Source organism: Anas acuta, chromosome Z (genome assembly GCF_963932015.1).
Source record: "Anas acuta chromosome Z, bAnaAcu1.1, whole genome shotgun sequence".
NCBI lineage: Eukaryota > Metazoa > Chordata > Aves > Anseriformes > Anatidae > Anas > Anas acuta.
This window is the reverse complement of record NC_089017.1, coordinates 5,918,860-5,945,571: the sequence shown is the minus strand read 5'-3', so window position 1 is coordinate 5,945,571 and position 26,712 is coordinate 5,918,860. Positions and strand designations below refer to the sequence as shown.

Below are 26,712 nucleotides of genomic sequence, written 5' to 3'. Positions count from 1 at the left end.
TGTGTCCCCTTTGAAACACCGCTGCAATCCCATTGCAGCCCCTTTGCAACCCCACTGCAACCTCATTGCAGCCCCATTGCAACCCCATTGCCCCCCTATGCACCCCCTGGCAGGCCCCCCCTCCCCCCCACATCCCCAGCCCACCCCCACCTCACCATACCCCACACCTCTGCCTCCCCCTTCCCTCGGCATCCCCCCCACACCCCCTGGCACCGGGGGGGGCACGGGGCAGGGTCTGTGCCCCCATGGGAGCTGTGCCCCCGCTGTGGGACGGGGCACGGTGCCGGTGCTTTCCCAGCCAGTGGCCGTGCCGGGAGCTGGGCCACCAGGTGCTGGGGAGGGGTGGCCCGGTGCCACCCACCCCATGCAGCCCCACAGCTGCAGGGGGGGCACGGGGGGCGGCCGGGGAGTTCCTGGGGGGCTGTAAATAGCCCAGTTCCCCCCAGTTCCCCCCAGTTCCCCTTCCGCTCGTCTCGAAAGCGAGAAAGGGAACGTGTGTGTGTGTGTGTGTGTGTGTGTGTGTGTGTCCCACCCCCCCAGGGATGCTCAGGCAAAAGAACTGGTGGATGGGCGCTGCTGGTACAAAAGCTATTTTTAATGTTATTAAAATCTGTAAATTTCTATAAATGTCTAAAATAATCAGGGGGGGTAGTGGGGGATCTGCTGCGGGGGTGCGCGCGCTCACGGCGGGGCGCAGCCGGCGTCGGGGGGCACCTGGGGCTCCTCCTTGCCGCAAGGGGGGAGCCCGGGGAGCAGCGGGATCTGGGGGTCGCCCTCGAAAAGGGGGGCGGCGTGGGGGGCGTAGTGGGCGTGGGGGGCCGGCGGCCGCAGCAGGAGCTGGTGCAGGGTCTCGCCCACCTGCACCAGGCTGTGGGAGAGGAGGTGGAGGTGGGAGACGGTGTCGCTGGCCAGGCTCTCCAGCAGCGCCTGCTGCTGCCGCGACGTCTGCAGGATCTGCACCAGCAGCTGCTGCACGCTCTGCAGCAAGCCCGCCACGCCGCCGCCTGCAGCAAAGAGCGGGGTCAGGGGAAGCCCACCCCTCACCGTGCGCCCCGGGGGGCTTTGGGGGGGCACCCACCTTGCAGGCTCATGTCCGCTGAGTCTTCGCCCACCGCGTGCTCGCTCGCTGCAGCCATCCCCGGGGAGCCTGGGTTTCCTCGCCCCATCCCCGGGGACGTCTCGCCAGGAAAACCTGCGGCCAGGGGTTGGCACGGAGGGCGCAGCGGGGTCCTGGGGATCCCCGCTCAGCCCGTCCCCACTGCCCTGTGCCGGGGAGAGGGCGCAGACTCACCTGCCTTCAGCTCGGCGCTCTCCTCTTTCAGGCAGCCTGCGGGAGAGCAGCGGTCACCGGGGGATGGCTCCGGCCCCGCGGGGACACGAGCTCGGTGGCTGGGGCACGGTACTCACCCGGGAGGCGTTGGGGAGGGATGCAGCAGCTGGTACCTGCAACGGGAACAGGCTCAGAGCCTGATTACAGGGTTGAAAGGGGGGAAATGAGGACAAGGAGAGCCTTACGTGGGGTGGCCACGGGGTCGGGTGATGCTCCATCGACGTGGTCCCCGCGGGCTGCAGGGAGAGAGCAGAGAGGAGACGCGGGGTCTGGCGGCACCCGCCGGGGGATGGCATCAGCCCGGGGTCTGCCTCGCTGCCCCGGCCAGCCCGGCGTGCCCTAGCCACAGCTCCCCAGCGCCCTGCGGGGCCTCAAAGCGCCTCCCGAGCTAGGAACAAAAGCAGGAGTCACTCACCCACCACTGCAATGCAGCCACCTCCGGGCTGGAAGGCAGCAGCTGCGTAGCGGCGCGCGGCCAGGCTACGCAACAGATTAGGGCTGGAAGTGAAGGAGAATCCCACATCCACTTGAAACTGCAGGGGGAATTTAGGGAGACAACGTAATTACCCGGTGCGGACGCTGGCCGGGACGCCGGGGTTCGCTCCCCCAGTGCCAGCGGGGCCGGGGGGGGGGACACGAAGCAGCAGCCGGGGCTTCCCCAGCACCGGGCCCTTCTCTGCTCCTGTTTTTGGGGAGGTGTTTCGCCTGGTCCGCCCCGCAGCCCCGATCCCTGCTGGCGAGGGGAACAGCACCCGCTCCCTTCACCTGCCCGCACACACGGGCCCGGGGACGGATCCTGCATCGCCTCGGCACCGTCCGGGTGCGCTGCAGGACGGGGATGCTCCCAGCTCCATCCCTCACTCCCAGTCCCAAATCCTCCAGAGCTTTGCAGCGTGCCGTGCCCCGAGGCCAGCTCCGAGCCAGGGACACCCCCCCTCCGCCCCCATCCCAGCTGACCCCAAACCCTCTTGCTGCAGGGCTGGTTTGGAGCCAAACCGGGGGGGGGGGAGAAGTTCCCACACCCCATCCGTGAGCATCCCAAAGGGAACACACCATGGTGGGGCCCTCCAGGGACAAAAGGCCCCCTGACAACCCCCGTGCCCCCCCGTCCCTGCATGCTGGCACAGGCTTGAGCTGTGGCGGTGGCCGTGCAGCCCGGCGCGGCGGGGCAGGACGGTACTTACGGCTCTCCGGCTCGTCCTTTGGGCACTGCAGCAGCGGTGCCAGCAGCACGGTGGGGGTCTCTGCAGCAGCTGGGGTGCAGCACGCAGACAACAGCATCAGCAAGGGGGCCCTGAGGGGTGCTGGACACCCCCCGGCCACGACAAGCCCCCCTCCAGCTGCCCCATCCCGTGGGTACCTGGCGGTGCCGGCGAGCGTGCGGCCAGCGACCTGCGCTTCCTGGGGGGCGGCTTGACCAGCTCTACAAGGGGAAGAAAAAAACTCAGATCAGGGCATCACGGACCCTGTGCAACACCGGGGAGCCCGCACATCCCCAGCACCCACCGGGCAGCCGCCTCTCCCCAAAAACGGGCCGCCCGGCCGCCTTCCAGATGCTCTTCATGGTGCGGTAGTGCGGGGGCAGGCGCGACGAGTGCCGCCCGGCACGGCGGCGCGTCTCCCGCTCCGAGTGGAAAGCCTGCTTCAGTGCCTTCCACTTGGAGCGGCACTGGGCCACGCTACGGCCGTAGCCAGCCGCCGCCAGCCCCCGGGAGATCTCCTGCCACAGCGCCTCGTTGGGCCACGACGTGGAGGCCATCAGCAGGGCGGCCTCCCCGGAGCCTTCCACCAGCGCCAGGAGGCTGCTGACCTCCGCTGGTGTCCAGGCTCGCCCGCGGGGCATGCTGTGGGGTGGCTGGGGTGGCTAGGGTGGGGGGAAGGAGGGTGGGTGCCAGGCGGGGCTCGCCCTCGAGGGTCGGATGTGCGCTCTCCAGGGAGCCCCGTGCGCCCGCGATGGGGCTGCACCGGGGATGGGTGCGCGCTGCACCGGGAGCTGCACCCGGAGCTGCACCGGGAGCTGCTGGGAGCAGCCGTGGAGCCGCAAGGAGCATGTGCAGCCCCTGGAAATTGCCGCTGGGAAACGTAGTCCTGGCCGTGCCTGCCCCTCCCGGCACATCAGGGGATGAGCATCCCCAGGGTGCTGCCCACCAAGCCCTGAGGGCACGGCAGGGGTGCGCATCAGGGCGCAGGGAGGGGACGCAGCGCCCCAGCCCCCCCCTCCCGCGGCTTTCCAGGGCTGCGATGGGTGGTAATTCGTGTTGAGAAGAGGGTTGGTATTAATAAAGAAGGGGGAGAGGTGGGAGTGTGGCCGTGGGGGTCGGAAAGCCCCGTGGTTGAGGATAACATTAGGCTCTTAACGATGAGGCCATCAGGAATGTAAAGAGTTTAGGGGGAACAAAGAAGGGTGATTCAGGAGACTCCATGCAGTCTCTGGTTGCTTGTTCTCCAGCCATTAAGGCATGGAAGTTGCTGGGGGTTTGCTGTTTGCTGTTGTTTGCAAAGTTGTTTGGCCATCGAAAAGTTGTTTTTGAAAAGGATTGCTGTGGGGAGAAGGGTATAAGAAGGGAGCCTGCCCTCAAGATAAAAAATAAATAAATAAAAAGGCAACACGATGAAGTTAAGTCATCAATAAAGAAGCAGAAAGAAGGGATGAAAAGGAGCAGGCTGGCAGAACGGAGACCAGGACGGGAACAGGCACATTGATCGCCTCATGAAGATACACGTGGGTCCGGCCACACTCAGCAAACCGCTCAGTGAAGCTCGTACAGAAAGTCGCTGGAAATGGGCGCACTGGAGATGGATATGCTTTTCTTCGATCTGGGAAGAACGGGATACATAGGGCCTGAAGACAGAGTTGCTTGACAACTTAAAACGAGACATATTGTTCAAAAGGAATGGAAAATGGAGACTGTTATGGAGGACATTGATAGTAATAGGCTTAAGGGATTGTTTGTTGCCTTTTCTGATTGTACATATGATATATAGGCATATTTGGGTTAGCATGTAAAAGCCATGTTCTGTATGTTTAGGTTTGATGTTCATGTGTCCGTGTTGTTAGAGCACAGGCTCCCCACGCTCCCAGCGCTGTTTGCTCGCCTTTTATAACTCTTCCTGAATTCACATCGAGTGGAGACTTCATTTAAACAGCCCCATGCAAAAGAGGTGGCAGGAACCACCTCTGCACCACAGCCCTGCTGCTCGACAGCAGGCAGAGCCTGGGGACGTGGAGGCAGCCCCGCACCCCAACGGTGCTGGGGGTCCCTGGATTTGGGATCAGCCTCGATACGGCCCCAATACACGCCTGAGACAGCACTGGGGGGCGCGGGGTGCCCCCGTGCCAGGGGTCCCTCCTGCCTGGGGTTCCCCTTCTCCCCGTGTGACTCTGCTGCTGGGCCCCCCCAGGGCTGTGACCCAGCTGGTGTCCCTGGGGACCCCTCCGGGAAGTGACGCTTTCCATTTCGTGTCACACTCGGCTGCCAAAGGGGGGCCAGGAGGGGGCTGCTGCTCCCCCCTTACCTGCAGGGTGCACAGCCAGACACCGAGGGGAGGATGGAAGAGGGGGTCACGTACGCAGATCTGCGCTTGCCCCCCGTACCAGGTAACGGCATGCTGCACCCCGCTGCCCCCCACCCCCCCCAAATCCCTCCCTGCCTCCCCAAATGCCCCCAGCCCCGCTCCCTCCTCACCCATGCAGCTGCTCTCAGAGCAGAGGGGGCACAAGCACTGCACCCCAGCTGCATGGCACCCCCCTGACACCCCCTGTGAGCTCCTGCTCACACCACTGCTCCGCTGTCCCTGGGGAGCCTGGGGACCCCCCCATGCACCCTGCTTGGGGCTCACCGATCTTTGCTGGTTTGGGGGCTCTCCCCCTGACCCTGAGCCCCCAGGACATGAGGTAATTCCCTCTCTCAGCTCCTCCACAGCCCGTGAGGCTGTCCTGGCACTGGGCACCCCTCAGCCTGGGAGTCCTGTCCCTGCTGCTCCTGCTGGTGCAAGTCATCCTGGTCGGCTTGAGCTTCCACTGTGAGTACCCCCTGCGCCCCCCCCATCCAGCAGCCCCCCGAGCTGGGGACCCTCCTGCTTGGGGCTGACGGTACCGCAGGTTTCTGGGCTGTGGGGTGAGTGTGAAAAGCAGTGAGTTAAAATAAAACACCCCTCGCCTGGCTGGCTGGAGCGCCGAAGAGGAAGGAGAGGGGAAAGCGTGGGCTTGGGGACGGCGCCGGGGCACCCCGCTCCGTCAGCTGGCCACGGCGTGCAGACAGGACGTGACGCTGGGGCCAAAAGGCAGAAACCTGCCATGTGCTGGGCTCCCGGCCACGGCACACACCACCAGGGCTTTGTCCAGCTGGGCTGGCACGGCACCATGAGGGGGGACAGCCCCTGGTGGAGACGCTCCTGTGCCTTTCTTTTGTAGATCTAGCCCATCAGGCGAGCTGTGCCCAGAGAGAGGAGAGGAGCCTCAGCTACGTGCAGCAGTCTTTGCGAGGTAGGAGGGCTTCCAGACACCTTCCTGGGCTCCCTGTCCTGGTGGCACCCTGTCTGTCCCCTGTCACCCCACGGTGCTGGGGGCTGGGGACAGCCCCGTCCCAGCCAGCCCTGCAGGACCGTGCCTCTGGTGTGCAGAGAGCTGCCAGTTCTGCCCGGCTGGATGGATGGGGGACGCGGGGCGCTGCTACTACTTCTCCTCTGCCAAGAAGGGCTGGGAGCAGAGCAAAGACGACTGCTGCTCCAGAGGGGCGCAACTGGCCACTGCCCGAGCCAACAGCACCCTGGTGAGTCCGTCCGCCTGCCCCGGCCATCCCGACCCCCCCGTGATCATCAATTCACACTGATCACCACCTTAGGGGCCCCCCAGTGGCTCCCCAGTCACCACCAGCATCGTTTCAGCTCCCCAGTTCCAGCCCCTTTGCCCAAACCCCAGCGGGGAGCTGGCGATGCTGTGCCCAAACCGCACAGCCCCCTGCGTGGCTGGGTGTCCCCGGGGAGCCCTCACTTGTTCCCTCCTGCTCTAGGCTTTCCTGACACGCGTGGCCCACCTGGACACCTTCCACGTGGGGCTGAAGCGGGACAACCCCAGACCTGAGTGGAAGTGGCTGGACGGCACCGTGATGAGGGGGTGAGGCTCGCAGCTTGTCCCCTGCCAGCACTGCTGAAAACCCAAAAACAGGGCTCCGGGAGGTGACAGGGGGACGGTCAGCCTGCAGGCAGGGACACGGTCACCCTCTTGGCCATCCCTCTGCTTCCCAAAGCAGCACGGGGGCGTTTTAGGGAAGGGAAGATAACAGGGACACGTCCCCAGTGCCTGCGCCCTGCTTGGGGACGAGCTTGGGGCTGGATGAGGGGCTGGGGGGGAGGGTCCCCCAAAACCAAATTCCCAGCACGGCGCAGCTGGTGCTGAGCCACCTCAGGACGTTCCTGGGATCCAAAAAAGAGGATTTCCAAGACAAGCAGGGGCTGGGTGTGCAGGGATCACAGCTCGCTTCCTCACCAGGGGCATGGGGAGGGCGCGCTCTGCCCCCCGGCACCCCCACATCCTCGTCTCCAGGAGGAGCTGGGGGTGGGCCAGCCCTTCACACCCCACTGAGTCCCCCCTCTCCTCGCTCCCCCCTGCAGGCGCCTCCCCTTCCAGCGTCCCAGCAGCTCCTTCATGGCCTGTGGCAGGGTGTCCAGCTCGGGGCTGTCGGCTGGCTTGTGCGGGGAAGCCCTCGGCTGGGTCTGCGAGAAGAGCGCGGTCACCCTGCAGTGGCTCCCGTCCTCCATCCCCACCTTCCTCTGGGGAAACACCACCTACACCTGCGTGGGGCCCTAGGGCCTTGGGGACAGCCTGGGTGCTCCTACAGCCCTGTCTGACCCGAGCACGGGCACCCCGGGGTGCCCCCTCTCCATCCCTCCCCCTGGCATGTTTGCGCATTGCCAATAAACTCTGGCACTCACAGTGTGTCTGGCTTTTTTTGGGGGGGATGAGGTTTGGGGGGCAGAGCCAGCATCCATCCGAGTGTCCCCATGGCCTGGTGGGCACGTGGAGCAGCTTCTGCGTGGGTGCAGTGGGTGTCCTTGGGGTTTGGGCTGCCTGGGGTTTGTCTCAGGTGGGAGGTGCCCCACGCTGACAGCTCCGCATGGAAAACCCCGGGTGTCCCCCCAGCACGGGAGGCAGGTGCAGCCCCCTCCTCATTTCTGCCTGATCACTGAGCTGGTGCTGGGATGGGGAAAGGGACATGGGGGGAGAATGGTCCAGCTGTGGCCAGGGCTCCAGGTAGCCCAGGGTGGCCAAAATGCGCCCAGAGCTGTGCGTAAATGATGCTGCATGGGGCAGAGCGCACTGCGTGGGATGGAGAGGAGCAGTTTCCCCTCCCGGAACAGTCCTGCCCATGAAATAAAAACCACATCTTGCAAATGAAGTGATTACTTCTGCTTTCCTACATATCAAGAAGTTCCTCCACCTGACGTGCCTCGGGGCCACACGGCAGCCATAGGACGGAGCTGCCGCGGGTGCAGCATGGCGCACAGCGTGCTCTACGCCGACCTGCGCTTCGCCAAGGGGCCATGGGGACACGGCATGGCCAGCGGAGTGCTGGGGGCAGGTGGGAGCTGCGGGACCCCCCCCAATTTCCCCGTGCCAGACCCCTGCCCACTGCCCCATGCCTTCCTCCTGCAGCCCCCGGCATGGACGAGGCCGACAGCCCCTATGAGAACGTGGCACCGGGGCCGGCACCCGTGAGGCCGGCTGGGGAAGGGACCTGGCACAGCCCAGGTGAGTTCCCAGAGGGGGATGGGGATGGGGATGGGGGTCTCGGGGGGTGCTGGGGTCCCCTCTGTTCCCCGGCACCGTGGGTGACGCCGCGGCCGCTCGTGTCTTGCAGGGCGCTGCTCCCGGCGGCGCTGCGTCCCCGCGGGGCTGCTGGCAGCCAGCCTGCTGCTGCTGGTGGCCCTGGTGGCCCTGGGGACCTGCTGTGAGTGGGGACGGGCACGGCGGGGTGGGGGGCTCCGGGCAGGGGCTGGGGGACGGGGGGAGCCTGGGGTGGGGGCTGTGGGTTCCTCACTGGGTGCCCTGCGCTGTGCCTGGCTGGGACGGCTTCCAGTGCCTCTGTCTGCTTCCCAGTGCCTTCCCAGTGCCTTCCCAGTGCCTTCCCAGTGCATTCCCATCTCAATCCCATTACCTCCCACCCCTTCCCACTGATTCCCTTCCCTTCCACCACTTCCCATCACCTCCCAGTGCCTCCCATTTGCTCCCAGTTGCTTCCCATCTCTTCCCACTCTTCCTCATTGCCTTCCCATTGCCTCCCACCAATTCCCATTGCCTCTTAGTTGAAGTCCCACTCCCTCCCATTGCCGCCCCTTCATTCCCACCACCTCCCATTGACCCCCAGTTGCACTCCCATCACCTCCCAGTGCCTCCCATTGACTTTGAGTTGACTTCCCCACACCTCTCCCTGCCTTCCCAGTGCCTCCCATCGGCTCTCCATCACCTCCCACTGCCTTCCAAGAGATTTCCCACTTCCTCCCATCACCTTCCATCACCTCCCATCACTTCCCAGTGCCTTCCAGTTGATTTTCCATTGTCTCCCAGTGCCTCCATCACCTCCCATCACCTCCCACCACCTCCCCATCGTCTCCCCACTGCCTCCCTTCCCCTCCACCGCCTCACCCCCCACACCCGGCCATGCCCCGCGTCCCACCTCACCCCAAACCCTCCCCAGACTGGCAGGCGACCCGCGAGCTGCGGGACACGTCCCTGGAGCAGGCGGCCGAGCGCGGCCGCTTCTCGCAGGAGGCACGGGCGTGGGAGCAGAGCCTGGAGCAGGCGCGCCGGGAGCTGGCACAGGCGCGCGCGGAGCTGCAGCGAGCGTGGCGAGAGGGCAACAGCAGCCTGCTGCAGCTGGACAGGCAGGAGGCCGAGCTGGCACACGTCTCGGGGGCCCTGGCCGGCGCCCAGAGGGAGCTGCAGGACGTGCAGGGGCGCCTGGAGGCCGGCGAGCGTGCGGCCAGCAGCCTGCGCGCCTGCCTGGACGCAGGTAGGGCCGCGGGGTGGCGGGCACGGGGCGGCGCGGCCGGGGGCTGGCGAGCGCCTGAGCGGTGCCCCCGTCCCCAGATTGCTGCCCCCCGGGCTGGCTGCTCTACCACGGCAAGTGCCTCTTCGTGTCCTCGGAGAAGAAGAGCTGGTGGCTAAGCCAGGACGACTGCGAGGGGAGAGCCTCCCGGCTGCTGCTGCACGACGAGCGGCAGGCGTGGGCGCTGCCGGTACGGGGGGGCTGCGCTGGGGAGGGGGTGTCCCCGCTGCCCACAGCCCCCAGCCCCGTGCCCGTCCTGCTGCAGCACGGCCCCGGCACTGCCAAGTGTGGGGCAGGCCCTGACGGCCTCTCTCCCGCAGCCTTTCCTGCTTGAGGGCAGCACCAAGTACTGGGTGAAGCCGAGGACCAAAAACGCTGTGAGGACGGAGGAGCACTTTGGGTGGGTGAGTGGGGCAAGCTGCCCCTCTGCACCTCACCCTGCTGGGCCAGCCTGGGGACTGATGCTCAGGCAGGGGCTGCTCTGGCCTGCCTGGGGCTGGCAGCGGGCTGGGGACACGGTGGCACACGCCACCCTGTCCCCTCTCACATGCTCCTTTCCTTCTAGGTACCCGTGGCTTCGGGAATGCGCATTGATGGGCACCGGGATCGTGGATCTCACATACTGCTACGGGTTTTACCACTGGGTCTGCGAGCAGCCCCCCAAGCTCAGCAACCTGTCCGAGATGCTCTCTCCTCTCCTGGCTAGGGGCTGACCCCGGCACCCATTCTCTGGGGGTGTAGTTTGGGAACGGAGGTGTTGGGCAGTTAAAGGATGATTTGTGGAGAAGAGCCTGGCTGTCTGAGTCTCACTGCCGCGCATGCCCACAGCCCCCTGCCCTCCTTTCCTGGCTCTCTGTGAGCACACAGCAAGCCCTGCTTGCACCTGCTGCACGGCAGGCACCTCTTGCACCTTCTGGACCTGGCTGCGATGGTGCCATCGGTGTCCCCAACCTGTCCCCCTGGGGGAGTCCCTTGGTTTTATCGGCTGCTCCATCGCCGGCTGTCGATGACTTGGGATTTGCCAAGGAGAGGTGGCACCTGCCCAACCTGCCTGCCTGCCACCACGGGGAGCACTGGGCTGGGGACACGGGGACAGCAAGGTGGCTCTTTCGCTGTGACCCTTTAGGGCTGGGGACACTGAGAAATTGGGCTGGTGGGAACAGGAGAGCAGGCAGCCGTGTCGGAGGGGCCCCGGGGACCCAGGAGCAAGGAGGCTGTGCAGGACTCCCTGTGGTGGCAGCGCCCAAGGGCATGGTGGTGCTGCGGTGGCTGGGGCTTGGGGAAGCCCCTGGGCTGCCCAGGACCATCCGGACAGGCACAGACACACCAAGTCCTCGTTTCCCACGGAGCTGAGCTCTTGGGGCACCTCCCAGCTCATCTCTTCCAGCCTCACCACGCTGTGGCCCGGCTCCACCAGCGTCCTTCCACACCTCTCCTCTCTCAGGAGCTGCCTAGGTCCAGGTCCAAAGTGGTCCTCGCCTCCACCACCTCTCTGGAGGTGCCATTTCCCAAAAGCCCTGAGCGAGCAGGGAGGGTCAGGGCTGTCCCTGGGGTCCCTCATCGTCCCCCCAGGCTGTCCCCCCTCGCTGGTCCCACCATGGTCTTGGAGATCTTCCCCCCGAAGTGTCAGAGCTCTCCCCTTTCCCCCATCTTCCCAATCCTCCCCCATCCCTCCCATGGCTTTCAGGATCCTCACTGCACCCCTGTTTCCTCCCGTGGCCCTAAGGGCTCCCCAGTTTTTCCCCCACGGCCTCAGGGCCCCCCGTTGCACCCCTATTTCCCCCGACATCTCGGGGCTTCCTTGCTGGCCCAAGGGAATGGGAGGCTGGCCGGGGCACATGGGGACACGAGCATGGGTCTGAGGGGCAGGAGCAGGGTGGTACGAGTGCGTGCATGCGTGAGAGAGAGGGGAACAAGGTCTGTATTCCTTGCTTTACAACACAGACAGCGCTCAGCTCTCCCAGCCCGTCTTCCCAGCGCTTTGCCATGCGGCGCAGGCAGTGTGTGCACGGTGGGGGGGTGTTTCTGGGGGCACCCCCAGCGTCCTGTGATGGAGAGGGGGGGGGGTGGCAGCACGGTCACTCCTCGTCCAGGAGCGATGCGAGGGCCTTGGACATGCTGCTGAGCCTCGGGGGCTGCTCGCAGATCCACTGGTGGTACCTCCTGCACGACGACCGCTCGATGCCTTTGGCTGCTGCCAGCGAGCACTTGGCAGTGTAAGTCTGCCTAGGGGGGAAGGCACGGGTCAGCGGGGCAGGGACAGAGTCCCCACTGAAACCATCTCATCCCGTGGGTGCTGGCATGGGTAAAACCCCTCCAGGAGCCAAGCAGAGCTGGTTTCGCAAAGCTTTGGGCACTTGGTGCTTTGCATGCCCCAGGGGTGCGCATCCCCGCTTGGGGAATAGGCACAGCACCCCAAAAACGTGCTGTACCCAAAGTGTTTTGGGGCATCCCTCCGAGGAGGCTCCCCTGGGGGGTAGCGGCACCTCCTGGGCATGGGTAAAAGGGAAACCTGCGGGCGTGGTGCCCGTGCCAGGGATGGCTGTATTTACATCTCATACAGCTCCTTGTCCTGCTGCGCGACCAACCCGGCGGCGCTGGCAATCTGCTCCTCCACCCAGTACTTGGAGCCGCTGGTGTGCAGGAAAGGCTGCGGGAGAGAGGCCGTCAGGGCCTGCCCCACACTTGGCAGTGCCGGGGCTGTGCTGCAGCAGGACGGGCACGGGGCTGGGGGCTGTGGGCAGCGGGGACACCCCCTCCCCAGCGCAGCCCCCCCGTACCGGCAGTGCCCACGCCTGCCGCTCGTCGTGCAGCAGCAGCCGGGAGGCTCTCCCCTTGCAGTCGTCCTGGCTTAGCCACCAGCTCTTCTTCTCCGAGGACACGAAGAGGCACTTGCCGTGGTAGAGCAGCCAGCCCGGGGGGCAGCAATCTGGGGACGGGGGCACCGCTCAGGCGCTCGCCAGCCCCCGGCCGCGCCGCCCCGTGCCCGCCGCCCCCCGGCCCTACCTGCGTCCAGGCAGGCGCGCAGGCTGCTGGCCGCACGCTCGCCGGCCTCCAGGCGCCCCTGCACGTCCTGCAGCTCTCTCTCGGCACCAGCCAGGGCCCCCGAGACTCGTTCCAGCTCGGCCTCCTGCCTGTCCAGCTCCAGCAGGCTGCTGTTGCCCTCTCGCCACGCTCGCTGCAGCTCCGCGCGCGCCTGTGCCAGCTCCCGGCGCGCCTGCTCCAGGCTCTGCTCCCACGCCCGCACCTCCTGCGAGAAGCGGCCGCGCTCGGCCGCCTGCTCCAGGGACGTGTCCCGCAGCTCGCGGGTCGCCTGCCAGTCTGGGGAGGGTTTGGGGTGAGGTGGGACACGGGGCATGGCCGGGTGTGGGGGGTGAGGGCACCGGAGAGGCGGTGGAGGGGAAGGGAGGCAGCGGGGAGACGATGGGGAAGTGGTGGGAGGTGATGGGAGGTGATGGGAGACAATGGGAAATCAACTGGAAGGCAGTGGGAAGTGATGGAGAGCCAATGGGAGGCACTGGGAGGTGATGGGAGGCACTGGGAAGGCAGGGAGAGGTGCGGGGAAGTCAACTCAAAATCAATGGGAGGCACTGGGAGGTGATGGGAGTGCAACTGGGGGTCAATGGGAAGTAATGGGAATGAAGGGGCGGCAATGGGAGGGAGTGGGACTTCAACTGGGAGGCGATGGGAATCAGTGGGAGGCAATGGGAAGGCAATGAGGAAGAGTGGGAAGAGATGGGAAGCAACCGGGAGCAAATGGGAGGCACTGGGAGGTAACGGGAAGTGGTGGAAGGGAAGGGAATCAGTGGGAAGGGGTGGGAGGTAATGGGATTGAGATGGGAATGCACTGGGAAGGCACTGGGAAGGCACTGGGAAGGCACTGGGAAGCAGACAGAGGCACTGGAAGCCGTCCCAGCCAGGCACAGCGCAGGGCACCCAGCGAGGAGCCCCCAGCCCCGGGCTCCCCCCGTCCCCCAGCCCCTGCCCGGAGCCCCCCACCCGTGCCCGTCCCCACTCACAGCAGGTCCCCAGGGCCACCAGGGCCACCAGCAGCAGCAGGCTGGCTGCCAGCAGCCCCGCGGGGACGCAGCGCCGCCGGGAGCAGCGCCCTGCAAGACACGAGCGGCCGCGGCGTCACCCACGGTGCCGGGGAGCAGAGGGGACCCCAGCACCCCCCCGAGACCCCCGTCCCCATCCCCATCCCCCTCTGGGCGCTCACCTGGGCTGTGCCGGGTCCCTTCCCCAGCCGGCCTCACAGGTGCCGGCCCCGGTGCCACGTTCTCGTAGGGGCTGTCGGCCTCGTCCATGCCGGGGGCTGCAGGAGGAAGGCAGGGGGCAGTGGGCAGGGGTCCGGCACGGGGAAATGGGGGGGGGTCCCGCAGCTCCCACCTGCCCCCAGCACCCCGCTGTCCATGCGGTGTCCCCGTGTCCCCTTGGCGAAGCGCAGGTCGGCGTAGAGCACGCTGTGCGCCATGCGGCACCCGCGGCAGCTGAAAGGAGAAGTGAGGCCGGCGCTCGCAGAAGCAGAAGTTGGCTGCCAGCCGTGGCAGATGGGACCAGCGAGGCACAGCCATGGGGACCGGCCCCCCGCCGTGGCAGCAGCAGCCCCAGCACATCCCCTCCCACGCCCCTAGAGCCGACAGCGTCCCCTGGGTGCACCGCGGCTCTCGGGCAGCGGTTTGTGGGGGCACGGGCAGGGCAGAGGTGAGTCCAAATTTCTGGGGCTTGGGGAAAGCCTCTTCTTGCTCCTCCTCTGTGCTGACATCCATCTCTCCCCAGGGAATGAGGAGAGCCACGGCCAGCTTCAGAGGGGCCAAGGAGAGAAAGAAGAGAGAAAGTTTCAGCAGCTTCCCCCCAGTCTTCAGCCAGGAGATGGAGCACGTGGTTACCGGGGGGGACACAGTGCTGGCTGAGTGGGATTTGTGAAGGAGCACTGGGAACAAGTGGCCCCATGGGCTGGGGACACGGGGACAGCAATGGGGGCCTTGCACCGTGACCCTTCCGGGCTGGGACATGGAAAAATGGGCTGGTGGGGACAGGAGAGCAAGGGGCCGTGCTGGATGAGCTGGGGGGACTTGGCACAAATATCCTGGCACAAATATCCTGGCACAAATAAATACCCATCACAAATGTCCATCTCCACCTGGGGGTGGCTGGAGGGGCACCGGGGTCCCAGCTCTCCCCAGGAGCCCCTGGGATGCGAGGAGGTGCAGGAGCCTCCCGCAGCCCCCTTTAGGGCGAACACTTCCACCCCTGCTGCCTGCCCGGGGGAGCGCTGCCTCACCCGGTCCTGCTCAGGAGATTTGGGTCCCCCCCTCACCCCGCTGAGCCCCAGGGCTCAGCCCCACACCGCCGTGCACCCAGGGGCCCGTGACGGCTCTCGGGGCGTGGGAGGGGACGTGCTGGTGGCACTGGGGCCGTGGGGAGGGGGCCGGTCCCCGCGGCCGTGCCTCGCTGGTCCCATCTGCCACGGCTCGCAGCCAACTTCTGCTTCTGCGAGCGCCGGCCTCACTTCTCCTTTGCACCCCGAGACGGGCAACCGCCAGGCAGCGGGGCCACCCCACAGGCACCCCACAGAGCCGGGCGGGAGCCAGCAGGGATCGGGACTTGCCCGGCACCTTCCCACATGGCACAGAGCGTGCTCTACGCCGACCTGCGCTTCGCCAAGGGGCCGGGGGGCCGCGGCACAGCCAGCCAGGCACTGGAGGCAGGTGAGAGCTGCAGGACCCCCACATTGCCCTGTGCCGTGCCCAGATTTGTTGGCTCCATGCCCCCTGCCTTCCTCCCGCAGCCCTTGGTATGGATGAAGCCGAGAGCCCCTACGAGAACATGGCATCGGGGCCGGCACCCGCGGGGCCAGCTGGGGAAGGGACCTTGGAAAGCCCAGGTGAGCACCCAGAGGGGGACAGGGCACCCGGGGACACCTTGCTGTGGGCAGTGTGTGGTGCCTGAGAGTGCTCCCCATCTCCCCTTGGAGAGATGAGGCTCCCATGCCGTGCCACCTGTGCCACCCTGCTGCCACCGCGGGGCTGGCCCGGGGCGGTGGTGGTGGCGGTGGGTGATGCTCGGGGCTCCTCGTGTCTTGCAGGGCGCTGCTCCCGGCGGCTCTGCGTCTCTGCGGGGCTGCTGGTCACCTGCCTGCTGCTGATGGTGGCTGCCGTGGTCCTGGGGGCCTGCTGTGAGTGGGGACGGGGCGGTAACGAGGCATGGGGACAGGGGAGAGGGGATGGGGTGGGTGCCCCAGGCGGATATCAGGCTGTGTGTGTGTCTGTGGGTCCCCCTGCCCTGTCTGCCCCCGGCTGGCCAACGTCTCTCTCACATCCTGCGCATCTCCCTCAACCATCATCTTCTCCTTTCCTTCTCCTGCCCCTGCCCTGCCCTCCCCTGCCACCTCCACGCTTCCCTGCCTCCCCCATCCCTTCCCACCCGGCGGGGACACCTCCCTGCCCTCACACCCCATGCCCCGCGTCCCACCTCACCCCAAACCCTCCCCAGACTGGCAGGCGACCCGCGAGCTGCGGGACACGTCCCTGGAGCAGGCGGCCGAGCGCGGCCGCTTCTCGCAGGAGGCGCGGGCGTGGGAGCAGAGCCTGGAGCAGGCGCGCCGGGAGCTGGCGCAGGCGCGCGCAGAGCTGCAGCGAGCGTGGCGAGAGGGCAACAGCAGCCTGCTGCAGCTGGACAGGCAGGAGGCCGAGCTGGCACGCGTCTCCATAGCCCTGGCTGGTGCTGAGAGGGAGCTGCAGGACGTGCAGGGGAGGCTCAATACCAGTGAGAGCACCGTGAGCCTGCTGCGCTCCTGCACGGCTGTAGGTATGGTGATGGAGAGGACCCAGCACCTCTGGGTGGCCGCAGCACCGAGGCACGGGTGCTGGGTTTTGGGGGATGTGGTGCACCCCCCCCCCATGAATCTGCAGCCTGGTGGGTGGCTGAGCGGTGCCCCCCTGTCCCCAGACTGCTGCCCCTCGGGCTGGCTGCTGTACCGCGGCAAGTGCCTCTTCGTGTCCTCGGAGAAGAAGACGTGGGATGACAGCAGAGCGGAGTGCGAGAGAAAATACTCCCAGCTCCTGATCACCAAGTCCTGGAGTCGCTGGACCGTGCCAGTACGGAGCTGGGGCACCCCAGGGGCATCGGGTGGCACGGGGTTGGAGCGGGGCACCAGGGCTGGTCAGCTTCGGTGAGGAGATGAAGAACTCAAACAGCACAAAAAACAGCACAAAACAGCCCCAGAATGACCCTGTTGCTCCTTCCCCAGACCTTCCTGAAGAACGCGGACACCGTGTACTGGATCGGGCTGCAGAAGACCAGCTTCCCCTGGTACGACTACGGCTGGCTGGAGGAAGGGGAGCCGGACAGCGACGGCATCACGGACGCCTGGTTCTGGGTGGACGGCTCGCTCTACGACAGGTACCCACGGCACGGCCGGGCTGACACCCCCTGCCCGGACCCCTTTCTGCGAGGGGGGACAAAAGGAACCTCAGGCTTTATTTGGGATCGAGACAAAGCATTTGGGCACCACTCTTTTCTCCCACATGCCTCCCCGGTCATCCTCGAGGGGAAATCAGAGCTTCCCACCCCGGGGGTCCTGGGCTCCTCCCCGCCACGTGCGTCTCAGCACCGCTTCCTCTTGCGGTGTCTGGAACCGGTGGGGAGGAACGGCCCCGTCTGGCCGGGTGCCCGGCCCCTGCCCCTTGCACCCTTGGGCTTTTCCCCAAAATGCTGCTGGTGCTGGCCATCGGCAGGCTCAGCGGGGCTTGGATGCAGCCCCAATGTTGGTGTTTGTCCGTCCAGGCCCTGGCAGTCGAAGCTGAACGGGTCCTGTGCCGTGATCAGCCGCGGGAACATCAAGCCGGCGCCGTGCGAGGCTGAGGACGACCTGCACCTCTGGATCTGTGAGAAGGCGGCGGGGCCGAGCGGCCCTTTCGTGTGATGGGTGGCAGCTGCTGGCCACGGTGAGCTCAGCCCCCGGGGGTGTGCGAGGAGGGGAGGCAAAGGGGGAAAAATGGGGAAAAAAAAAAACATCCCTGGGTGCCATCCGCTGAGCACTCCCCCTCTGCCTTCCCTCACAGCGCCCGCACCCCTGCTTCAGCCCTGCTGCACCCCGCGACGGAGCCTGCCCCACGCACATCAGCCCCTTCCCATGCTGCAGAGCCCTGCCCGACCCCAAATGAGGTGCTACAGTGGGGCAGCACAGCCCCAAACGCCAGCCCCACGCCCCCAGCAGCGAGCCCCCATGGCCAGCGCCACCGCCACCGTGCAGTAGCCCCAGCCCTGAGGCTGGAGCAGGGGATAGCACGGCGGCACCTGCCCCCACCCCACTTTTAGGCTTTTAGGATGGCCACAGCTTTCAGGCAGCTTCAGAGCCTGAGGATGGAGCCATCACCAGCGTTGGCATTTAGGACTTCTGCTAATTAGGGAGCAGCGCAGTGACCTTTAGGATCGCAGCCCTCTGATAGCCCAAGCAGCGCCGGCACTCGCGGTGCTTGGACACGAGACGAGCCACCGGGGATTTTAATAGCTGCCACACGTGCAGCGTGGCCCTGATTTACCTTCAGCCTGGCGAGAGCAGAGGAAGTCATGTTCAACCAGGCAAAGATGCTCTCGGGTTTATTATCGGGCCCTGCGTGCCATTTATAGCCGATTAATTGGTATGTAAATCACCCTGTTTGAAGAGCACAGGGCTGTTACAGGCGGGTTTTGGAGGCGCACGTGTCGCTGCTCTGTCTTGCCCACCGGCTGAACCCACTTTGTAGCAAATAAAGAGCTTGTCTGCTGATGGCCTCTGCCTTCACCACCCCGAAGCGGAACCCAATCATCCCCAAACAGAAACGGGAATTTCACCAAAGCTGCCCCAGTTGAGGCAGACACTTTTGGGGGCACTGTGGCAGGGTTGATTCATCCTGCCAGCCCCCAGGGGACACGGCCAGACCACGTCCTTGTCACCGGGCTCCCCACCCCACTCAGCGCACCCCCAGAGACACAAGCGGCAGCCCGGCTCGCTGGGACATTCAGTTTTTATTGAACACTTTAAATAAGCTGGGTATATATTACTAGCAATTATTATTATTAATATTAAAAAAACAGAAACAAAAAAAAAGAAAAAAACAAAAAACACAAGAGTTCTGCATTCACCAGTGCACTGTGCGGGAGGGAGGAAAGCCGGCTCCCACCTGTGCTGGGTATCCCCCCCCCCGTGCCCTCCCGGCCACTCGGGAGGTGCTGGGGGGCGCAGGCTGCCCTCCGCTGAGGGGAGGTGACACGGAGGTGTCCCCCCGACACCGGTGTGGTGGCGGGGCCGGAGGGGGCCCAGTGTGCCAGGGGGCTCAGTGCCAAGAGCTGGCACCCCCCACCCGCACACTGCGCCTCTCCGGCATCGCCCCTCTGCACACCACAGTGCCTCTGGCGTGTGGGGGACCAGGAATGCTCCCCCCCCTTGTGAGGAGGCAGCAAGGACACCCCAAAAAATCCCCATAGTCCCTCCAATACACACATACACACGTGACTGCTCTGCCCCTTCCCACCCTCCCCCCAAAAAAATCTGCTTATCCCCTTTCTCTCCCCCTTCTCTGGGGGGCTCTGAGTGCCCGCCGAGGGGCGAGCCCTTGGGGACAGGGGGGGTCCCGCAGCCACGGCTTGAGCCCTGCGGGGAACCAGCCCTGCTGCCCGGGGCAGCGGTGTTATTGCACTTCAGCCCAGCCCCACCGGGACCCCCGCAAGGACCCAGCCCACCTCGGGGCTCCCCACAGCCCCCCGAGGCCGATCCCAGTGGGACGGGCACCTCGGCAGCGCCGTCGCGGCCACCAGGCACCGGGCGAGCGCGAGGACAGACTCGGGGAGGGGGACACAACATCCCAGGCTCCCAGAGCCACCCCACGTGCTAGGGGGGGGTCCCGGGGACCACCGGCCGCAGCCACGGTCCCCAGCACTAGGACTGTGCCTCCGGCAGCTTCAGGCTGGGCTCCGCCAGCATCGGCCCCGGGGCTTTCTGGAGACGGCCGCGCTCGTGGCAGAGGAGGCTCTTGGCCTCGCAGTTGAGGTTCTGGTAGCGGGGAGGGCTGGGCGCGGGCCGGTGGCAAACGGAGGCGAAGCTGAAGCTGAAAGGCCCCAAGCAGCAGCCGGGGCAGGGCAGCACCTCGTCCTGCTCCAGCACGGTGCCGGGGCCGTGCCCGGGCAGCATGGCCGCGCGCTCCGTCCGCTCCAGCGCCGCGGCGGCGCAGGGGATGCTGAGCTCGGAGAAGCCTCGCTCCAGCTCGCTGCCCCAGGCGTGCGGCTTGCTGACCACCACGTGGTTGTTGTTGAAGAGCAGCCCGTTGGGTGCCCTCGGCTCCGGGTGCCAGGGCTGGGCCCCCGAGGCCGCCGTGCGGATGAAGTTGCTGGTGGCGGGTGCCGGCGCGGGGACCCGCGGTGGCGGCGGCTCGGGGCTGTCGGGGCTGCAGTCCATCTGCTCCTCCGCCGCGGGGCTGAGAGGGGAGGCACGGACCCCGTTCTCCAGCTCTTCAGCATCCTCCTGGCCCCGCTTCGGGCTGTGGGGCCGGGCTGGGGACCCCACGCCCAGCTCCAGGCCCCCGCGGCGGGGCAGCTCAGGGGAGGCGGGCAGCGAGTGGCACTTGCGTGGGGCCGCGGCGGGCGCCGAGAAGTCACACTGCACCTCCACGGCCGGCTCGGGTGTGACGGGGGTGCCGAGCTGCATCGGGGCCGGGGGGGGCAGGTCGAAGGTGAGCGAGATGACCGACTTGCTGGGCGTGTCGAAGAGCTTGATCTTGCCCCCCTTCAGGTCCTCGCGCTGGGAGAAGGGGTTGACGCGCGCCGGCGTCTCCTTGGTCCTGGCCCCGACGCAGGGCTCGGCCGGCCGCGGCGGAGTGGGCGATTTGGGGGGGAACACGTCGGACTGGCTGCGGGACAGGCGCTGGTCCGGCTGCAGGTGCTGCGTCCCCAGCTCGCGCAGGGGCGACTGCTCGGCACGGCTGGGCGCCCTCCCGGCCACCCCTGGGCAGGGGCGCAGGACAGGGGGGTCACCGGTGCCCTGGGTGCCCCCCGGCACCACGGGGCAAAACGGGGAGCAGCCCGGGCGGTGAGAAGCGGGGCTGCATCCTGCAGACCTCCTCCCACCCCAGCCTGCTCCCCAGTGGCTGTTGGGGTGGGGAAGGGGCACCCCAAACCCCCCCAGACACCCACGTACCGTTGAGCGCAGGCGTGGTGCCGGGTGCGGGCAGGCTGTCCCTGATGCTGAAGAGGGTGGCCCCGGCGCCCTCCACGCCCAGCTGGTGCTGCAGGACGCCCTCCAGGCACTGTGTGATTTCCAGGAACGAGGGGCGGGAGGTCGGCTGCATCTGTAGGCAGGATGGGTCCACAGTGAGGTTTGTGTCCCCTTCCCCATACCCTCGGGGTGCACCGCCTGGAAGAGGCTCCAACGGGCAGGGAAGGGGATCCCCGATGGGACGCCAGGAATTTGGGCATCCCCAGGGCTGGGACTTACACTGCAGCAGTGAAAAGCCAGCTGGAGGAAGGCGGCCGGGCAGTCGATTCCCACCATGGTGCGGAAAGCGGTGACGTCCAGGCCAAAATCCTGCATGGGGGAGATGGTGGGGGGGGTGAGGCCAGGTGTTATGGGGCTGCGTAAAGGAAGAGGGGACCCTGGGGTGACCCAGGCTGGGGGAAGGCTGCGGGTGCTGGGCATAAATCCCTTCTGCTCCCTGTCTGAAGGCACCCACTCTCCTGCCTGGGCTGCCCCTGGGCCCCGAGGACAGGCTATGGGCAGAGAGCATCCCCCTTGCTGCCAGGAGACGTTGGGGACGTGGTACCCCCACCCCGAGATGTGGGGCAGCTCCCCAAAGCCTCTACCACAGGCAGGGGGCTCTGCTCTGTGCATGTCAGTCCCCCTCGTTTGGAGACGTGTCCCCAGCCCCGGTCCCACCAGGTGCCACCCTCGCTCCCCCCATCCCAGGGTCACCTCGGTGCGGGGCAGGTAGTCGGGGTCCGCAGGGACGCGAGCGATGGTCTCACACAGGATGATGCCGTAGGCAAACACATCAGCCTGCAGAGAGAGAGGAGTCACGGGGGGGTCCTGCGATGTGTCCCCTATTCTGTCAGCCCTCCCTGCACAGCAGCACCAGGTCCCAGCCCCCTCGGCACCCCAGGGACATGTCCCCATCCCTCCGTGCCCCTCTGCGTGCCCAGCTGACCCCAGGGCTGCAAACCCCGAAGACGGCCCCACACGGCATCACCTTCTCGTTGTAGATCTCCCCTCGCAGCACCTCGGGCGCCATCCAGTACGGGGAGCCCACCACGGCCAGCGGCTCCTTCTCGCTGCCCTCGCTGGGGGGGGGACACAGCAGGATGTCAGGGGCCCTGTCCCCCATGCCCGTCCCCCCCAAAACCTCCCTCTCCCTTTTTATGCCAGCCCTCCTCCATGCACCCCATGACTCTTCTCTCCACCAGGCCACCCACGCTTCACCATCACACCCTTCTCCATCCCCAAATCCAGCCCCATGCGTCCCCACCACCCCCATCCCTGCCTTTCCAGCTGGACCCCAAAATCCCCCCCTTCCCAGCGAGCTGGATCCCCTTGCTCCGGAGACGGACAGACGGACACGCTCCACGCACCTGTAGGTGGGGATCTTCTCTGCCAAGCCGAAGTCTCCCACCACAGCCGTGTAGCCGCTGGCCTCGCAGCGCACCAGGCAGTTCTGGAGGGGGGGGGACAGGGGGGGCCCGTCACACCTCGGGCACACCTCGAGGAACGGGGAGGCGAGGGCAGCGGGATGGCCCCTACCTTGGAGGTGAGGTCGCGGTGGAAGATGCCCTTGGAGTGCAGGTAGCGCAGCCCCCGGGCGATGTCGAGGGCCAGCTGGATGCGCGTGGACCAGGAGAGGGGCACGGGGCTGTCCAGCAGCTGCTCCAGGTTGCCGCCGTTGATGTACTGATGGGACAGACACCGCCTCGCTGCACCCCCCCTCTCCATCCCCTGCGCATGGGTCTCTTCCCACCCCATGGCACAGCCACCCCCAGAAGGCAAGGAAGTGTCCCCATGGATATTTTCACCCCCTCCCCATGGAAACACCCCGGACTCGTGGCCACCATCCCGCTCTCACCTCCGTCAACGCGTGCAGCTGCCCCTGGTGCACGCACACCCCCATGAACCTGTGGGACAAAGAATTTCTGAGGATGGCACCGGGGGGGGACCCAGGAGCTCACCCAGCCCCGGTGGCAGCCCCAAAACCTCCCCCAGGCTCTGGGGAGTGGGCCCCACCTGAGGATGTTGGGGTGCGAGAGGCGGTTCATCAGCTGCACCTCCCGCAGCATGTTGCCCCGGTTGCTCGTCAGCTTGTTCATCTTCAGCACCATGATCTGCCCCGACTGGCGGTGCCGCACCTGCGGGGGGCACGAGAGGGGGCTCAGCACCAAAGGTTGAGCGCCCCAGGGACCGATAGCATTACAGGGGTGCTCTCCCAACCCATGACACCCAACCCCGCTCTCCCCGGGACACCCCGCTTGTTGTGCTCCCCCCAGCATGTGCCCAGACCCCTTGCAGCTCCTGCAAGCCCCAGGGGTGCAGGATTGGGGGGGGGGGGCAGCACAAGCTGGCCTTTTTGTCTCAACACCACAACCCCAGCCAGACCCCAATCAGCTGGTGGGGGTGGTGGGGGTGAGGGCAGAGGGGTCGCATCCTGCCCAAATCATCCCTGTGGGGCACGGCGCGTGGCCGAGGCCATATATTTAGCCAACCCCAGCCCAATGCTGTCACACGAGCCGGGGGGCTGGCCCCCTGCCAGGAACAGCAGCCGGGAAGGCGGCCAAGCACGGACACCCCCGGACCCCCCACCCTGCATTGAGGTGGGGGCGAGGAAACGGGCACGGGGCAGAGCACGGCACTGGGGGGAGGGTCCCCTCCTCAACATACACAGGGGTCGGGACAGGACCCTGGGACAGGACCCCGTGGGAGGGGGGCACCCTGCTGGTCCCAGCTGCCCCCCCCGGCAGGCGGGGAGCCCAGGCATTCCTCGGCGCTGCCGTCAGCTCGCCGCTCTTCTCCTTTTTAGTCGATGCTGGTTGCAGCCGCTGCGCCGCTGCCAGCCCCTGGCCTTCCCCACGTGCCCCCTTCCACCCCCCCGCCCCGGCCAGCCTTGCCATGGCCAAACACAGACGGCGTCTGCAAAAACACCGGGGGCTCCCCAAGCACGTGCAGCACAGACGGGAGCCCCACGAGATCCCCGTGCCCGGCACATACCGGCGGCAGCGCTGCCCTCACACAGGGCACGGGGCTGGGGGGGGACGGCTCGGCACCAGCACCCTGCTCGGCCCCACGGGGCTCCAAGGCATGGGGGTGCTGCGTGGCTGCGATGGGGATGCCTGGTGGCACCCTCCGTGGTGCTCCTTGGTGGCTCTGTGCCGTGGGAAGGGCCGGGTGGCTCCCCCAGGGAGCTCACCGGGCCTGGTGCTTTGCGCCCAGGGGCAGGAGGGTCCTGGCACAGCCCCATCCACGAGCCCACGGGGCCACCCGGCACCCTGAGCACACTCACAAGCTGTCCTGGTGTCTGTCCTGCCTGCTCCACGGCTGGAGGACGCCCCATGTCACACAGGGGAAGGGGTGACAGCCCCCTGGCCTGGCAGGTGGCTTCCCACAGGCACTGCCCCCATAGCCCACCGCCACCAGGGGCTGGCACCATCCCAGCACCTCGGATGCCCTCCGGAAGCAGTGGCAGCCCCTAGACACAGCAAGCCACGACCCCAGGCGACACAGGCCCACACTGGGGGGTTTTCCACCCCCTTCCCGACCTTCCCAAATGCCAGCATCAAAGGGAGTGGGCAGCAGAGCCCCCCCCCCCCCGGGCAGCACGGGTCCCCCTCGCCTCTCCACGCCCTGGCCGTGCGCCCAGGAATCCCAGCACATTCCCCAGAGCTGAGCTCAGCCGGGCGCTGGGGGAGGCAGCAGCCCTCTGTCCCCCACCCGGGAGCCAACCCTCGCCCCCTGTTAAAGCCCCCCAGCACCTTGCAGAGCCCCCCACATCGTGCGCCTGGCCGGGGAAGGAGGGGCACCCCACCCAACCCATATCCCCATCCCATCTGCTGCCCTGGCTGGGGGAAGGGACGGGGCTGGCTGCGGCCCCAGCTTGGGCACGAGGGATCCGGGCTCTTTTCACAGCGGAAATTAGAGTCTTATTTAAAGAGCATGCTAATCAGAGCGAGCAGACGGTCTGGGCCCTCCCTGCAGCCGCTGCTGCTGTCTAGACGCAGGGCGAAGCCCCCCGGGAGGAGGGGGGGTTCAGTACCCAGTGCCCCCAGCCCAGCACAGTCCCACAGGGGCACCATCCTGCACCCCTGCTCCCCGGGGCACCGTGTGGGAAGGTGCTGAGGGCAGAAGGAGCACACACACACCGTGCTGCGGGCAACCCCAGGGCGGCTGTGCCTGAGTTCGCAGGGATCCCAGTAGCGCAACAGGTCTGTCACCGGGCGGGACTGGAAAAGCTGCTCATCACACGGGAAAGGAGGATCGTGCGAGGAAAAAAAAAAAACAACCAGGCTGCTCCCGGACCGGCCTTTGTGAATTTGCTTCCTCCCCGCCTGCCCCGGTTTCCCCGCCGGTGCCGCCTGTGCCACGCTGCTCCACCCTGCTTTGTGAAACGAGGCAAGGTCCGCCGATGAAGGGCACGAGATAAGAGCCAGCGTGTCATGAGCTGCGCCGCTGGGTCGGGAGTAAACAGCAGGTCTCAAAGGTTGGCAGGGAACGCCGGTGGAGACGGGCAGGCGGGCGCCGTGCCGCAGCCCTCGTGCGAGGTCGAGGCACGGCACAGGGCTGCGCCCCGCCACCGGCACCTGCGTGAGGACGGCGATGTCCCAGCACAGCCCCTGCTGCGGGTGGCACTTGGAGAAGCGAGCATGGGACCCGGGGATGAGATGCAAGGGTGGTGTAAGGGCTGGAGAAAACGCCTGGCACAAACGCGCCGGGCTCAGTCTGCTCCGTCTGTCGGAGGGATGGAGGGGAGGCTCGCTGCAACGTCCGTGCACCCGAGGGAACAGGGGGGCTGGTGCATCCGAAATCACACGGGGAAGGCAAAGGGAACTGGCACACGGGGAGAGAAACCAGGCCCAGCTTTGGCCTGGCAGGGAGCAGCCCCTGGGGATGAGGGCAGCTTTCCATCAGCAGCGCTCCGCCTGCTCTGTGCGGCCTCTCCGAGAGATGCGCTCGGGCCCTGGCTGCACCGGGGGTGATCCCGGGAATGCCATCAGACAGCCACTGGCACCATCAGTGTGCCAGGGCATGGGGACCGAGGTCCAGGTCCCCTCCTCGTCCCCTCTCACCCACCCACCACGGCTGGAATGAGGCAGGACCCAGTGACCGCTCGGAGGGGGGAGCCTCGAGCACCCACGGCCATGGAAAGCGCTGCGGGAACAAGGGAGGTGGGAGGAAAAGGGGCCCCGTGCTGCCCTGCCAAGCTGCATCCTCCTCATCAGCCTTGCCAGCCCCAAACCCCAAGCTCGGCGGCCCACCATCCTGCTGAGATCTTGGCCCCAACCCACCGCACGGCACAAAGCCCCATCTGGCCTCCTCCTGCCCCTGCCTGCTGCGGCCCCCAGCCCCGCGGTGGGCACGGCACCACCAGGGCAAGCGGTGCTGGAGCACAAGGAGCACACCACAGCTCCCAGAAGGGGCCAGGGGAGCAGAGACAGCGAGCAAGGAGACACCGTGGCCTGGCAGAGACGTGGCAGCATCCATTATTAACGAGCCGTATCCACGCCTGGCATTATTAAATGCCTCCCCCCTGCTCCCGGGTGCTCCCAGCCAGGGATCGATAGCAGGAGCCCGGCCAGCGGGGAGGCCACGGCCTCGTGGAAAGAGAGGTCCCCTCTGTGCCCCCCACCCTGCATCCCCCCTCCCTGGGGGCTGCTTCTCCCCCAGGCGGGATCCCAGCGAGGGCAGCGGGGTCCTGGCTGGGCAGAGCGGCTCTCGAAGCCGCTGGAAGCGTGAGGGCGGCTCTGGCCTGCGTTCTGCAGCGACGCCGAGGACAAAAACAACACGTGCACGCACCGCCCCTCGGCTGGGTGCTGACAGCGGGCGGGTGGCACCGCCGGGACCCCAACCCGGGCACGGCCACAGGCTGAGCATCCCCGCGCCCACCGCCCTCGCCCACCCACCCTGAGCATTGGAGGGCAGGGGGGTGGCACCGGGGGGGCTCTGCGGCACCACCCCGCTCTCCCCACCCCGCTCACCCGCTGTGGGCTCCCCAAAAACCCCACCAGGGTCACCCCGGAGTGGCTGCACCTCCTGCCACCGGCACGCCCGGACCCCACAGCGGGTTCCAGGGGCTGTCACCCCCCCGGGGGGCTGTGTCCCCCCAT

The 26,712-nt window shown here is 66.7% G+C and overlaps 5 protein-coding genes and 1 pseudogene across 7 annotated transcripts in view; 3 read left to right on the top strand and 3 right to left on the bottom strand.

Moving 5' to 3' along the window:
• Positions 1-565: 565 nt before the first annotated feature.
• Positions 566-3,524, bottom strand: LOC137848310 (undifferentiated embryonic cell transcription factor 1-like; annotated as a pseudogene).
• Positions 3,525-4,773: 1,249 nt separating this feature from the next.
• On the top strand, positions 4,774-7,265 carry LOC137848686 (killer cell lectin-like receptor subfamily G member 1). Its single transcript, XM_068668046.1, has 6 exons — positions 4,774-4,928; positions 5,243-5,353; positions 5,745-5,816; positions 5,954-6,102; positions 6,343-6,446; positions 6,944-7,265. Exons 1-6 carry the CDS (start codon positions 4,880-4,882, stop codon positions 7,137-7,139), a joined length of 681 nt encoding a protein of 226 aa, XP_068524147.1. The 5' UTR covers positions 4,774-4,879; the 3' UTR covers positions 7,140-7,265.
• Positions 7,266-7,729: 464 nt separating this feature from the next.
• Positions 7,730-10,167, top strand: LOC137848685 (B-cell differentiation antigen CD72-like). Its single transcript, XM_068668045.1, has 7 exons — positions 7,730-7,911; positions 7,986-8,081; positions 8,191-8,280; positions 9,028-9,342; positions 9,420-9,568; positions 9,699-9,778; positions 9,944-10,167. Exons 1-7 carry the CDS (start codon positions 7,827-7,829, stop codon positions 10,089-10,091), a joined length of 963 nt encoding a protein of 320 aa, XP_068524146.1. The 5' UTR covers positions 7,730-7,826; the 3' UTR covers positions 10,092-10,167.
• A 142-nt stretch (positions 10,168-10,309) lies between these two features.
• On the bottom strand, positions 10,310-13,921 carry LOC137848682 (B-cell differentiation antigen CD72-like). 2 transcript variants are annotated; one of them, XM_068668042.1, is made up of 7 exons: positions 13,768-13,921; positions 13,598-13,693; positions 13,398-13,487; positions 12,385-12,699; positions 12,159-12,307; positions 11,931-12,028; positions 11,282-11,604 (listed from the first exon to the last, which is right to left on the bottom strand). In XM_068668042.1, exons 1-7 carry the CDS (start codon positions 13,850-13,852, stop codon positions 11,457-11,459), a joined length of 981 nt encoding a protein of 326 aa, XP_068524143.1. In that variant the 5' UTR covers positions 13,853-13,921; the 3' UTR covers positions 11,282-11,456. The 2 variants fall into 2 exon arrangements, with proteins under 2 accessions (XP_068524141.1, XP_068524143.1); XM_068668040.1 differs by lacking the exon at positions 11,931-12,028 and having other exon boundaries at positions 10,310-11,604.
• A 73-nt stretch (positions 13,922-13,994) lies between these two features.
• On the top strand, positions 13,995-18,151 carry CD72 (CD72 molecule). 2 transcript variants are annotated; one of them, XM_068668043.1, is made up of 9 exons: positions 13,995-14,082; positions 14,158-15,089; positions 15,170-15,265; positions 15,467-15,556; positions 15,874-16,188; positions 16,330-16,478; positions 16,631-16,782; positions 17,167-17,327; positions 17,445-18,151. In XM_068668043.1, the coding sequence occupies exons 2-8, from the start codon at positions 15,005-15,007 to the stop codon at positions 17,303-17,305; spliced, it is 1,026 nt and encodes a 341-aa protein (XP_068524144.1). In that variant the 5' UTR covers positions 13,995-14,082; positions 14,158-15,004; the 3' UTR covers positions 17,306-17,327; positions 17,445-18,151. The 2 variants fall into 2 exon arrangements, with proteins under 2 accessions (XP_068524144.1, XP_068524145.1); XM_068668044.1 differs by lacking the exon at positions 13,995-14,082 and having other exon boundaries at positions 14,102-15,089.
• Positions 18,152-18,371: 220 nt separating this feature from the next.
• The window catches only part of TESK1 (testis associated actin remodelling kinase 1), an 11,636-nt gene continuing 3,295 nt past the window's right edge, over positions 18,372-26,712 (bottom strand). Inside the window, exons 2-10 of the mRNA XM_068668039.1 lie at positions 22,625-22,746; positions 22,467-22,515; positions 22,148-22,294; positions 21,979-22,061; positions 21,600-21,690; positions 21,326-21,409; positions 20,852-20,941; positions 20,555-20,705; positions 18,372-20,361 (exon numbers count right to left, since the gene is read on the bottom strand). Of these exons, the coding sequence (XP_068524140.1) occupies positions 19,301-20,361; positions 20,555-20,705; positions 20,852-20,941; positions 21,326-21,409; positions 21,600-21,690; positions 21,979-22,061; positions 22,148-22,294; positions 22,467-22,515; positions 22,625-22,746 (1,878 nt within the window). The 3' untranslated portion in view covers positions 18,372-19,300. The remainder of the gene's footprint in view (positions 20,362-20,554; positions 20,706-20,851; positions 20,942-21,325; positions 21,410-21,599; positions 21,691-21,978; positions 22,062-22,147; positions 22,295-22,466; positions 22,516-22,624; positions 22,747-26,712) is intronic.